This window comes from Crocodylus siamensis, chromosome 3 (assembly GCF_052110815.1).
Source record: "Crocodylus siamensis isolate JL-2025a chromosome 3, ASM5211081v1, whole genome shotgun sequence".
Lineage (NCBI taxonomy): Eukaryota > Metazoa > Chordata > Crocodylia > Crocodylidae > Crocodylus > Crocodylus siamensis.
The window spans coordinates 205401387-205414903 of record NC_143397.1 but is presented as its reverse complement, the minus strand read 5'-3'; the positions used below and the strand labels follow the sequence as shown (position 1 = coordinate 205414903).

General features: G+C 38.3%; 1 protein-coding gene across 1 annotated transcript in view; it reads right to left on the bottom strand.

Moving 5' to 3' along the window:
- LOC149869367 (uncharacterized) overlaps positions 1-13517 on the bottom strand; it is a 306869-nt gene that overhangs the window by 34671 nt on the left and 258681 nt on the right. Inside the window, exon 7 of the mRNA XM_090040209.1 lies at positions 4926-5009. Coding sequence (XP_089896335.1) covers positions 4947-5009 — 63 coding nt within the window. The 3' untranslated portion in view covers positions 4926-4946. The remainder of the gene's footprint in view (positions 1-4925; positions 5010-13517) is intronic.

Here is a 13517-nt window from a genome sequence, read left to right as displayed (position 1 = left end):
CAGAGTGCTGGCCCAGGGCTGGGGGCTGGCAACACTCCCACACTTTGAGCAACCAGCAGGGAAAATCCTGGGACTGTACAGCCAGACTAACCTGCAAAGACTGAATCAAGTCAGGCTCAGGCTTTTTGAATGTCTGCCCCTAGCCTTGAAGGGAGGAGGTTCTGGAAGTGATAAACTGAGAAGAGTAGCATCAGAAAACAATTACAGGTAAACACTGTAACTTATCCAGAAATTAAACTAGTAGATTGGAGATAAACAACTCCACCAAAGGATCTAAAATTAAAATAAAATAAAATAAAACAATTCGCCCAACAACCACAAAGCCAATACAAAAACAAATAAACAAAAATCACATGGAATTAGAGCAAGAAAAAAGACACAGCCTAGAAATTAGTATATCTCTTTGGGTGATACACTATCACTTCCTCTTGCATAGGGGATGTTTTTTTACTTTGCTAGGGAAGACTTAGGTTTCAGTCTTGGAACCAGATTCAAATAATAGTGCCTAGTAAACATATGGGAGGAAAGGGGAAACCAGAGATACTTAAATCTCCTGGGTGAACCCAAGTTGGAGATTGATTATCCAAATAAATCTGTCACTGAATGAGGCTTAAAAATGACTTCTGAAATAGTAGGCCTGGCAAAACTTTATAGAGATAAAACCAGAAAGCCACGGTTTCCCTTTGAGATAGAAGAACCCAGTGAAATACTACTGAATGAAATAACCTATTTGAGGATATTACACCAGATCATATAAATAGGGGTCCGTAAAATCACAAAGGGTATGGACTATGTGAACAGGGAACTGCTGTTTACTGCATCCCAGAATAATAGAACTAAGAAGCACCCTTTAAAATTAGTAGGTGACAGGTTTCAAACTCACAAGAAAAAGTTTTTTTTTTTTACACAGTGTGTTCTTAACTTATGGAATTCATAGCCACAGGAGGTGGTGGAGGCAAATAACCTATCCAGGTTCAAAAAGGGACTAGAAAAATTCATGGATGATAGTGGAGATGTTTCCTGTGGCATGACTAACCCAATAAAAGGTGAATGCTAGGGAGAGTATTGAATAAGGGCTAGATCATTCTACAGATATTCAGCTTATTTTCTTAGACAAAACCAATGAAATCAATGACTGCTTCATCTCTTAATGTCTTCAGATAAAGAGTAGAGGTCCTTCTGGAAGATATGTTTCATTAATAGAAGTAACTGGGCTCAAAACAAAGTTATTCTTGGCTAGAACAGACATTCAAAAAGCTTGAGCCTGAACTGATTCAACCTTTGCAGGTTAGTCAAATCTGCCTAGATTGAATCAGTCTGCAACTGTACAGACATTCCATCTGGATTGAAGAAATACAGGTACCTTCCTGCAGTGGCTCAGGCTAGAAGCCGGGGGGGCACTAGAGCAACCCTCCCTTCTATTTCATAGTGCTGAGCTGAGGGGACCGCTAATTAGGAAGGAGTGTAAACACCCACCCTGCCTGCACCATCCCAGGCTTTTCCCCACTTGATGCTCAGGGGAAGGGCCCCTGGCTAGCACTCTGAGGCAAAGTCAGGTGTGCTGTGCATGCATCTGTTGACGGTACTAAGTTTTTCAGTCCCTTCCTGCATGTTCATATTGTCTGCAAACCTGACAGGTGAGGGAACCAGCAGGGAACTGATAACACAGTGTTTGTCAGCCCATCAACAAAACAGAAGCTTCTCTCATTAGTTTAAGGTCTTCTTAAACAGCTTTTTCCAAGGAAGGAATGGAGGGACATTACCAGCTGACCTGCTGATTAGCTCCAAAAAGCCCTAAGTAAACACTGTTTTGCCTGCCTGTCCCAGTGAAATTGGAGATACACACACACACACACACACACACACACACACCTCTCAGTATTAGCTTGCATACCACATGCCTAGTTTCCACAGAGCTGGGCTCCATGCTGTGGGAGATGGAGGGGGGGAGGGGGAAGGGATCTCTGCTTGAGAAGCTAAAGTGAACAGTGAGGTAGGGGTGGGGCAGGGGGAAGCCAAGCAGACCCTGCTGTGCTTGCAGTCTCTGCTGGAGCTCTGGCTAGGAACCAGAGGGGCAGGGGCAGCCCTGTTCTCTGGAGCAGACAGTACAGCCCAGCAGAACACAGCCCAGCCCAGCCCAGGGTTGCAAAGCATCTGGGATGCTGGGGGACTCTGGTTTAACTTAAACCAGGAAGGGGCCTGGAACAGACAATGCATAAATCGGTTTGACCCAAATCAGTTAAGTCTGATACTACATTCAACCAGGTTTATCTTAAAACAGTTTAATCTATTTTGAAACTGGTTTATGAGCAATGAACTTATGTTCTGTTACAGGTTTAAATCAGTTTCTGATCATTTTATACCGTGTATGTGTAATGTCTCTCCCTAGCCCAAGTGCCATTCCATGGCCTGTGTTATATAGTAAGTCAAGCTATATGAATGCATAGTCTCTTCTGGCATTCAAATCTGTGTGACTAGGAAAAGTATGCATACACATATGTAACATGCAAAAGGGCCCACATATCAATTTGACTACCACGACAAGGCATAGGTTAATTAGAGTAAGCCTTGTATCTACTCAGAGTATTATTGAATATATTTTTCTCCATGTATCTGTAGCAGTACATAGCACCTACTCTTTATTCATGCTCCAGTAGACCTTATCAATTATTTCAGACAAATGCATCATTCTGAATTTCTGTGTTACAGACCACCATATGCTAGTCTTCAAAATCCATAACCTGAATTTAAATGTTTGAAACAATATTATCACAGCCAGTTATGCTAAAATAGATTCCTGAGAAGATACAATTCATAAATAGCTGTTTGGAATGGTTAAGTTTTCTTTCCAGCTTTATTTTCTATATACAATTTTTTTTGAAAGTACGAATATAAACTTGCTTTTGGTAGCTACATTTCAATACTCCCATCACCACTATCTTCTTTCACCAAGGTTTGGTCACCATAAAATAATTAACCTCTCTGTCTTTTTGAATTGGGCGTTCATCAATAAACATTCAAGTGTAATAATATAATAGCATAGTCAATCCATACCCTTTAAAAACAATTTTTTTATGATTACCATAGTCTCCTCTTTTCATAACTACCTCTTGCATCTGGGTCTCTTGCCAGGGTAATGCGATGCTCTATCGTGGGGTTCTACATAATTCTGTCAAAATAATCTCAGAAAGTGTATAATTTTAAATCACTGTTTGAAGCATAGACACGAACGACTGCAAATGTATTTCTCTAAACTGGGAATGTAATATAGAATTAAATGCAAATGACTACGTTAATGCAACATTATGGTTGAGATATGACACAAACAAATGCCATTAAATTCAAAGTTATGGTTCCCACAGCAACTGTAACTCTGCTACTTTGCACAATCTGCGTGCATTATTTTGTGTTTCTATACCATATACACAGTGTAGTGTTAACTTTAATTTCTTTTTTGTATATTTGCAATGAGACTGAATGATAGTTGCTGTGGGAACCAAAACTGAGTTTATTTTTGTTTATGTAAACTCTCATGATAATGTTGCATTTACATAGATTTTTCTACATTTAATTTACTTGTTTTGTTTTTGCTAAAGGAAGATAGTATTTCAATTATTTGAATTCATCAACAACTCTGCCTACAGACTCACCGTTTTTTCAGATATATATATGTGCACATGTGTGCATAGATTAATTTTCTATCATCGTTTAATCAGACTGTAGCTAAACAGTATCTAAATAGGCAAGTGTTCTCTTTGCTATCTGTAAATATTCTGAATTAAGATCTTTTTGTGGTGCACAGATTTATATATTGGGGAAGTACCTATACAATTCACCTTGATGTCAGTGGGAGTAAGGGACCTGATCTAAATTACAAAAGGTTTTCAAAACAGAGTAAATCAATAGTATTCTACAATGCTTTGTGTGCAAGTGACCAATAAATTTTGATATATAAGTAATCCCAGAAAAAAAATCCAAAATTCCATCCAGCAGGAATTAGGGCATATTTGATTAATTTTATTAGTGACTACTGAGGTGCAAATGAGGCATATGTTTACTTTCCAATGAGATTCTTAGATTAATAGAAAGAAAATACTTTTGGGGGAATCTGCTGTGGAATCATTTCCTAACACACTGTGAAATTCTGCTCCTGTTATTTCTTTTACATGCATTAACCACATAGAGCAGTGGTTCCCAAACTCTTAATTGCTCACAATTTACACTAAAGTGAGTACAGGATCTTGTCCATTGCTATAGTAGTGATTACAGTAAGCTTGATATGTCTACCAGTTTTATTAGGTACCATTAGTAATAGTATATGTGAAATGTCACATAATTTTTAACAGAAAGGCAAGCAAATTTTCCACAGCCTTACTGAGATATGATTGCCACTTCAGATTACCCAATTTAAGATTTGCTGCATTGTTTTAATAATTCTGTTTTATATAGTTTTTCAAATCTGATAAACCTGCCTCCATTTTATTTCTAAGTGTTGCCTGTGGCAGAAATTGAACGATATTTCCCTAAGAAATGGATAAGCTATTACGATTTAGATAAATAATTACCTTCAAGACGACACATCCTTACCTTCCACTCCTAAAGATTAGCAATACAATCTTCTAAATTTGTATTATTATATTGTATATTCTAACAGTTTTGTGATTAAATGAATGACTTAACTGGAGTAAATCATTTTTTTTTTCATTTCTAGTTCCCACTTTACATGCTCTTGCTACTACTTAAGGGGTAGACAATTCCTATCCTACTATAGTACATCTCAGCTATTATAGTACATCTAAGGTTCTTTCAAGAAATGGAGAGATGCTTTTTAACTGGAATTTTTACATGTATTTATGCTTATCTTTATTCTCCATCTTTTGTGCATATAAAAGCTGCAATAAAACTCAAGTTAGTGAAAGGATTACCTCCTCATAACATGCAGAATATTAGTTCTGAGCTTCTAACAATTCCTTCTGCTGAGTTCCAAGTTTCTTTGCTTTGTGGTATATCTGAAAAAAATAAAATGCTTTAAAAAAAGGTGAAAGAAAAACAATTGGGAGCTGCCAACAAATATATGTGAAATGATAACTTACAAGCAAAGCTTTTTTGATTTCAGCACATAAATAATAGTACTCAAATAATGAAACCTTGCATTAGACAAGCAGAACTGCCATTGCAATCAGAAGATGTATAAATATACAAAGAGTGAGTAAGAGGGTCTCATCTTGCAAAGTGATCCACTTGGGCCTAAAGGGTCAGCCACATGCAGACACATGGAATCAGTGGAACTTTTCTACTGGAGACCATTATACCCATGTGACTCTCTTTGCAAAGTTGGGGCCCAAATGTATTTCTCTAACTGGGAATGTAATATGGAATTAAATGCAAATGACTATATGTTAATGCAATATTATAGTTGAGATATGACACAAACAAACATCATTAAATTCAAAGTTATGGTTCAAAGTTATGGCCAAGAATGTGACTTCCACAAAAATAAATAACTTAAAATTGTACCACTGTGTTACAGCAGCATAAAATTGGTGCAAGAGTAACTCAAGCCCACAGCATCTTGAATGTACTGTATAGCAGTGGTGCTCAACTTCTGTAGCCCCATGGGATCAATGAATGGGATGGGGATAGTCCACAGGCCTGATCCAACATGGGGTTGCCCACAGATGTGATCCAGCACACTCACATAAGACTGGACGAAATCCAACTGTAGCATGATACATGCACCAGATCTGGTTGTGAAGAGACCCTCTGCTGATGCAGCCTGGCATATGGGGTCTTATCCAAGCTGCAGAACTCCTGATATGTCCCAAAATTTACAAGCAAGGGAATGGTGGTAGTACTAGTTGTCGCAGCTCTGGGAGCAATTAACACTGCTACTGCTCCCTCACTACCAAATTTCTGGACCCATGGGGACTCCAACTGGCTGGATGGCAATGTGTTGTGGGCTGGAGGTTGGGCATGACTGCTCTAGAGCTTTGCATGTAGCAAGCTGTGTTGTAGAAGCAGTAATATATATTTGGATTCCATGTAAAACTATTGTTTGAATAAGAATATAAATATGAACAAAACTATCCATGTAAAATACTAAATCAATAAGTAGGAGGCAAACATGAAAATGCATGAAATATGTGTTGGAACAGGTACCTTACTTTTAAGTCACTCGGTTCATGTAAATGAGATATTAGTTTCAATGAACATTAGGAATGAATGAGCCGTTCAGGAGATTCCAACATAAATGCACCTTGTGCAGTATGAAAGGTTTCAATTTTGCCATTTTCTAAACACAGAAAAATGTATCCCTCCAATTCAGAATATTGAATGTCTTATGGAAAGTGAAAGGTCATTTGTAACTGTCCAAAGGATTGATGGAGTTGAGATACCTCCTTGACCTTCACCCTGCACTCATAAAGAACAGTCTCAGATGACAGAGCATCAGGCAAGTTTTCAGAAAATGTCTTTTCTTATTTTATATTGCATAGCAGGCCTGTTACCTGATATTTTTCATAATTGTATGTCAAGATTTAATTACTGCATGTCTTCCCTCATTAAAAGTAAACTGTCATCTAATACAGCTCAGCTATGTTTGTGATTTGCACTAATTCAAGCATTTCTGTCTGCTTTTTGCCATTGTTTTCCATCTCAGTTTCTGGAATAATTGCTTTGGAGGCCTACACAAACAATGTCAAGGTCAAACCTTACAAATACAAAAATTCTTTTCCAATTACTTATTGTCTGTTAAGGATGCACATTATAAAAACTGGTTTTGAGTGTTTTTTTCACAGTATTATAACCCTCACATAATACAAACAGGGAAAGCCTAAGTTTAGATGTTAAAACAACACTTTCACAAGATTTGTGAAAACATGCAAGGTACCGCATTTTAATCCTCATACCACATGTTCTCTCATGTGGTACATCAATGGAAATGTACAGAGTATGAATTACTGACTATATGGTTGGAAAATAAGAGAAAATTACTAAATGATCATTTCTTGTCTCATGGCCCTATATTTTCTCATTCTCCCGACAGAGAGAAACAAGGACATACAATGCAATGTTCCACTTGCCAAAAATCAAAGGGACATAAAATCCATCTATTAAGACCTGAGTATAAGGTGCTGTTTTCCCTACTCTCTTGAAAGGAAAGAAAGACTGCTTAATTAAGAAAGAGAAAATGGGGAAAAGTAGATGCAAGAGTATAAATTAGCATCTTTGTTGGAAGGGTTGGTGTTGTGATACGGAAGACAAATATACTTTGACAAATAGAATTACCAATTACTTGTTTCCCTTATTACACATCTTTCTTCTTTCACCTGCCCATAGGGGCAACCAAGAACGTACACAGGCAGTTCTGAGCTGTTCTTAGTGTGCTACTTGGAACATCCCCCCAAAAAGGAGGCACTTTCAGATGCAGTGGGATCCAACTGAAACTGCCTCATGAAAATGACTACAGACTACACTATCGCTACCATACACACACCAGAGGGGGAGGGTTAAGAACTCATGGACCAGGAAAGTCATGCAGGGGATACTTAAAATTATTGCATTTTCTTTCATACCTGACACCCCCAGATAAGAGAGACACCCTGTTTTTAGGAAGGCAAGATATAGAATTTTTTTTCCAGAATGATGACCTAAAGCTGGCTTTTCCATAGAGAGGCAGTGCTGCGAAATAACTGCTGCTTCTCTCAGTGAGAAAGCAGCAAGGACAGAGTCCAGTGTTAACTCTTTCAAAGCCAATGCCAAAATAGCACCACTTTTTGGGTGCTCAGAAAAAGCTACTCCCAATTCAATAGCTCCAGTATAAAAGGGTTGACTCCATTCCTGCTGCTTGCTCGCATAGGCTCCTCTACATATTAGAACTATTGCACAATTAACTGGTTAATTGCACAATTACTTTAAGATGAGCTACATGTGTAAAGTAGTGATTAAATAATAAAAAGCTAGAAAAACTAGCTCTAAAGACAGGCCTCAACAATGTATAATAACTTTTTAGCTGGTTTCTACAGAGCTTTAATTTGCATGGGTAGCATGTCAGCTGACAGGGCTCCCACCCCTACCTCACTGCTCACTTCTCAAGCTGGGATCCCTTCCACCTCCCTCCCTCCCATCTCCCACAGCACAGAGACCAACCCCATGGACCCTAAGCATGTGGTATGCTAGCTAATGCTGAGAGGTGTCTGTGTGTCTTCAATTTTACTGGGACAAATAGATAAAACAGTATTTGCTTATGGCTTTTTGGAACTAATCAGCAGGTCAACTGGCAATGTCCCTCCTTCTCCTTTCTTCCTTGGAAAAAGCTGTTTAAGAAGAGTTCCAACTAATGAGAGAGGCTTTTGTTTTCTTGATGGGTTGACAAACACTGTGTTATCATTTCCCTGATGTCTCTCTCACCTGTCAGGTTTGCAAACAGTATGAAGAAACAGGGAGAGGGAAACTGAAAACCTCAGTACCATCAACAGATGCATGCACTGCACACCCCACTTTGCCTCTGAATGCTAGCCAGGGGTCCTTCCCCTGAGCAGCAAGTGGGGAGCCTAGGATGGTGCAGCCAGGGTGGGTCTTTACACCCCTCCCTAATCAGGGGTCCTTCTAGGGCCAGGCCTGGCCACGCCCCCCTCAGCTCAGCACTATGGAAGAGACCAGAGGGTTGTTCTAGTTCCCCCCATCTTCTAGACTGAACCACTGCAGGCATGTACCTGCCTTTCTTCAGTCCAGATGGATTGTCTGTACAGTTGCAGACTGATTCCATCTAGGCAGGTTAGACTAACCTGCAAAGGCTGAATCATGCCCAAAGTGAAATTCCTGATCCCTGGGGGTGTATTATGCCTAGGGTGAAACCCCTATGCTCTAGAGGTCATGGCTGCCATGCTCCCCAAGACTCAGGGGTGCATGAAACCTCCAGCCCACTCAGGGCTCTCACTCCTGGATGCACCTCAGATGCAGACCAAGAGTCCCACAATTGACAGGGCCCCACCCCAGCTGTGCCTCGTGCACAGCAGGGACTGAGAGTCCTGCAACTGATGCGGCTTCTAGTCCCAGCTGTGCCAAGAATGCCATCAGTTGCTCTTGGTCTTGGCAACATGTGGCCTCAGCAAAGGGGGTTCCTAGCTATGGGTACCTTCTTCTTGCCAGTGCAGGGAGAACCCAGGATCAGGCTCCCCCTGCACTGGCAATAAGGTGTGATCGGATCTAATCCACAGTCCCACAATCACACCTCCTGCCTTGCACATTTGTGATGGCAGGAGGTGTGATTGTGTGGAACATGCATTAGATCCAACTGTGCTTTTACCTGCACTTGTAGAGGAGGCCTGAGAAAGAAGCTGCAGTCATTTGTAACACAGCCTCTCCATGCTTCTATTCTGGTGAAAAACAAAATCAGCTTTCTCACTTAAGACATGTGCCCCAGTTTTGGAGGAAAGCTATGTTTAGTGTGCAAGTAAATATGATCTGCTGTTTTTTGTTTGTTTGGGGGAGGGGGGCGGGGCGTGCAATTTTCAGAAAACTTCACTTTTATCCTCCTGCCTTAAACTCCATACATGAGGATCTAATGGGCTAAACGGTTAATGTTTCTGTTGTAGTGAATTCAGTTCGAAGTTGTCAGTTCATTGAAAAAAGGGTCAGGAAGCAAGAGACACTAATGTATTTTAGCCGTTGAAGGGAAAAGACAGTTGGAACCCAAAATAAATGGAGAAACAAAGTCTCAGAAGCCATTTGTAAAATAAGAAAATGCAGCAGTATCTATAGAAGATTTTTCTCTGTTTAAAATACTAGTGTATATGCCTGACATTAATACATTTGGTATAAAAGAACAGTTGGTTCATTGCATCCAACTGTCCACACTAAGAGCCTAGTGAGAATAATACATGAACAGTATTAATATTCCCAGTTCTTACTTTTCTAAGGAGAGAAAAGTGATACAAAATAGAAAGGGGGAGGGATGATGGGCATTTAGTTTATACTTTTCTATAAATATATTTTATACTTTATAAGACAAATACCTAGACTAGCTCACAAATTACCTCAAGTCACTCACTGTTTAGAATAAAGAATCCCAAAGATAAACAATTTTGTAGTATAACATAAAGATGCCTGATTTTTAGGGGGAATGGGGAAGGATTGAGGATATCCAGTTTTATTCCACTCACGATGTATGATTTTACAATATCCATGACTAAATACTTTGATTTAAAGAACACTTGATTTTTTTCTTTTCTTGTTTGCCATGGGCAATGAAATCACAGTTAATAAGTTTCACAGACTACAATAAAACCCTGGGGAGAAATATGTGCTATATGTCAAACGTATGATTTTAAGGCCTAATGATATGTAATATGTTTATATAGGTTATCAAGGTGCACTTATCTCCCAATATTATATATTTATAAAAAATATGTAGGAAAAGCATCTTCAAACTGTAGCACTTGTAAAATATTATATATCAATGTAAATACAAATAAAAGTGCTTCTAAGAATATATGAGAATATTTTCATACTATATACAGCAAAAATACCAAATGTTTACTGCATAAATCGTGCTGAAAGAAAATTGTTTGTAGAGGCTGCCTTGCCAAAAGATCCTAAAGATCTCTGACACTACTGGGAACTGATCCAAATTTCATTAATGGCAATGAAAGCTTTGAAGAAACTTGAATAATATAGTTAATGGGAAAATATTAAACACTGAGGAAAAAAAGTGGGAAGGTATAATGTAGTTATAAGCTGTATTTGTCATGACTGCTGATCAAAGCATGTATAAGAGGCAGGGAAAATGGGCTATTTTAGTCAATTTTTAGGTTTTTTTTCTCTCTCAAGTATATGTCAAGAACTTTTGTTAAGTCCTTTTAAAATTGGATGGACCTTGTAGAAAACAATAATACTGAAAGCTAAATAATTATTTTTAAGTCTTAAAAAATCATTTAATTTTCACATGCATACTAAAAGTCACTAGACACTCTAGTGGTACACTTAAAAAATTAACTTTTCATGGTGAAATATATATGTACACAATTCTCCAAGGCCAGTGAAAAATGTTAAATTAAAGGCATGATCCCCCAATTGTGCCTTCTACCATGCAGATATAGCACAGCAAGAGGTGTGGTGGATGGGATTATACATCAGATCTAAATTGCACCATGTTGACAGTGCGGGGGAGGGGGGTGGGGGTGGAGGGCAGGGTCACAATCATGATCCTAGGCTACCCTTGCACTGGCAAGCAGCAAACGTAGCTCCCATGGCTAGGAACACCAGCCAGCTGATTGGGGCTCCCAGCTGGGGGAGCACATCAGAGCCCTGGGCTCTTACAATTGTCATACATCCTCCCATGTGCTAAGAGCACTGGCTGATCAGCACTCCCATCTGTAGGGGCACACAGGAGCCAAGAGCTCTGTCCTTGGCTCCTATGAGATCTGAGCCTTGGTAGCCCAACGGAGTTTTGAATCGTTTCAGTGTGATTCTAGGACCAAGACAACTGGCCACACATTAAATTTAAGGCACAATGGGAACCAGTTACAAAGTTCTTATATATATTTTGTGTAATAATATTGTGGTTTCTTTCCTGTTTTATTGTGTCATTAATCGAATGGATGTGTGGCTAGGTCACTACTTAAGAAGCAATTAACCAGTTAATCATTTCTTAATTGAAATTCTCTATCAGGGGCCTAAGAGAATAGTCACAGTATCTAGAACAACAGATTTCTGGTTTTCTTAAAGCTCTTACAGTTATGAGTACAAAATGTATATGTATTGAAAAAAATATTCTACAAAATTGCTTTCAAGTTAAGTGCATGAAAAGCCACCACAAATATAAAACTACAGTAAAGACATAAATTATTATAATTTTGCACTACTTCTCAATTCCACTTCCTTTTCCTATTTTGTGTCACTTCTCCAGTGAACTATATATTTACTTGATATTTTATTTAAATAGTCTGTGAATTCATCTCAAAATTACCGGAATTCACCACTTTTTCAGTGATAGTCTAAAGATGGTAACAGGAAGGCATGTGAACCAATTCCATGCACCAATAGCAGACTACAGTCACTGCAAAAATACACATACCCTGTCCTGGAGGGTATTTTCAAGTGCGAGATGGTTATTCAGTTTCTACAACCACCTTTTTACTGGTGCAAAAGCTATGTACGAAAGTACAAAAGCTAATTAAAAATGTCCCTTATCTTGGTGGCATTATTTGTGAAATGCACACCTATCTAGCAAGATCTCGATTGAGATGCCTTCTGTTTTTATATAATGTGCTTGGATTTTCATACATTAACAATAAATATGGAATTCTACTTATACCCCAGATAAGACTACTGGTTCTTCATGACCTATATTCCACCTCCAACATTAGCCTATGTCAGGTACTTCAAAGAAATGGAAAAGGGCTTTTTAATGCTATAATAAACTGTGCAATGTTTCATGTCTGATTAAAACATTACTAACACCTGTAACTCAAACAATATTTATCTGATACATAAGCAGTTTAACAATGTAAGAGCAAATAAAAAGATGTAAATTAGGATATATTTTACCTTATATACAATATTATATATACAATCACTCGTGGTCAATTTCATTTCACCCAGAAGGACCATTTTAAGTGCATGTGTTCAACAGACTTTTTTTTTTCCATTTCTGGAAAAAATATGGACCAGATGTAAAACCGGCCCTCTCAGGATTCTGTTGAGACTACAGTGGGCCCAAGTAGCACAGAAGGGACCCAGTGTAGAATAAGATTACTTTCCTGCAAACTTCCCCCAAATTAGAAGTGTTTAGATTTGGGGTTCCTGTTTTGGTCCCATCTCTAATTAAGACCAAACAAACTCTCATTAGGGATTGTTTATACAAAGAATCAGTTCATAAAAACAAGGTTAAATTATATGCTGTAGAATTTCCAAATTACACTTAAGTCCTTTACTGCACAAAATATGAACAAACTGTACAGTTCCATTAATGAATTTTAACTGTATGAAGCTTTAAGATAAGTTTATTGATATTTATGGGCATGCAATAAGATTTTATAAATCTGTAAAATAGCAGTATATTTATCATTTTGGAATGTTTGGGGCCTGAATAACATTAAAGCCTCTAATGTTTACATATATACATGATTAAAATGTAATCAGCCAAGTGTTCAGGCCAATGTATTAAGTTACTTTGTAGCTGTATTTTAATCAATATCATATAAAAGTAAAATTCATGTAAGTTGCTCAGTATGGCCTGGTCCACTTTTTTTGTATTTGCTTTTTGGTCTCTACACTGGACTTCAAAGTTCACATATTTTTTACCTTTTTTTTTTTTTTTTAAAGATTCAGCATGTCTATGGGGAACTGTTTTTAAGACATACCTTTTATCTGTTTGGGGGCATGACAGATAGTAGCCATATGTGAGCTAACATTTAGGAGAAATTCCCCAAGCTCCGGTGGAGAAACTTGCCCTCTGTTTCAGGCTGATTACTAAGTACCAAAATAACATGGAATCTTCCAGAGCTATAGGTCCA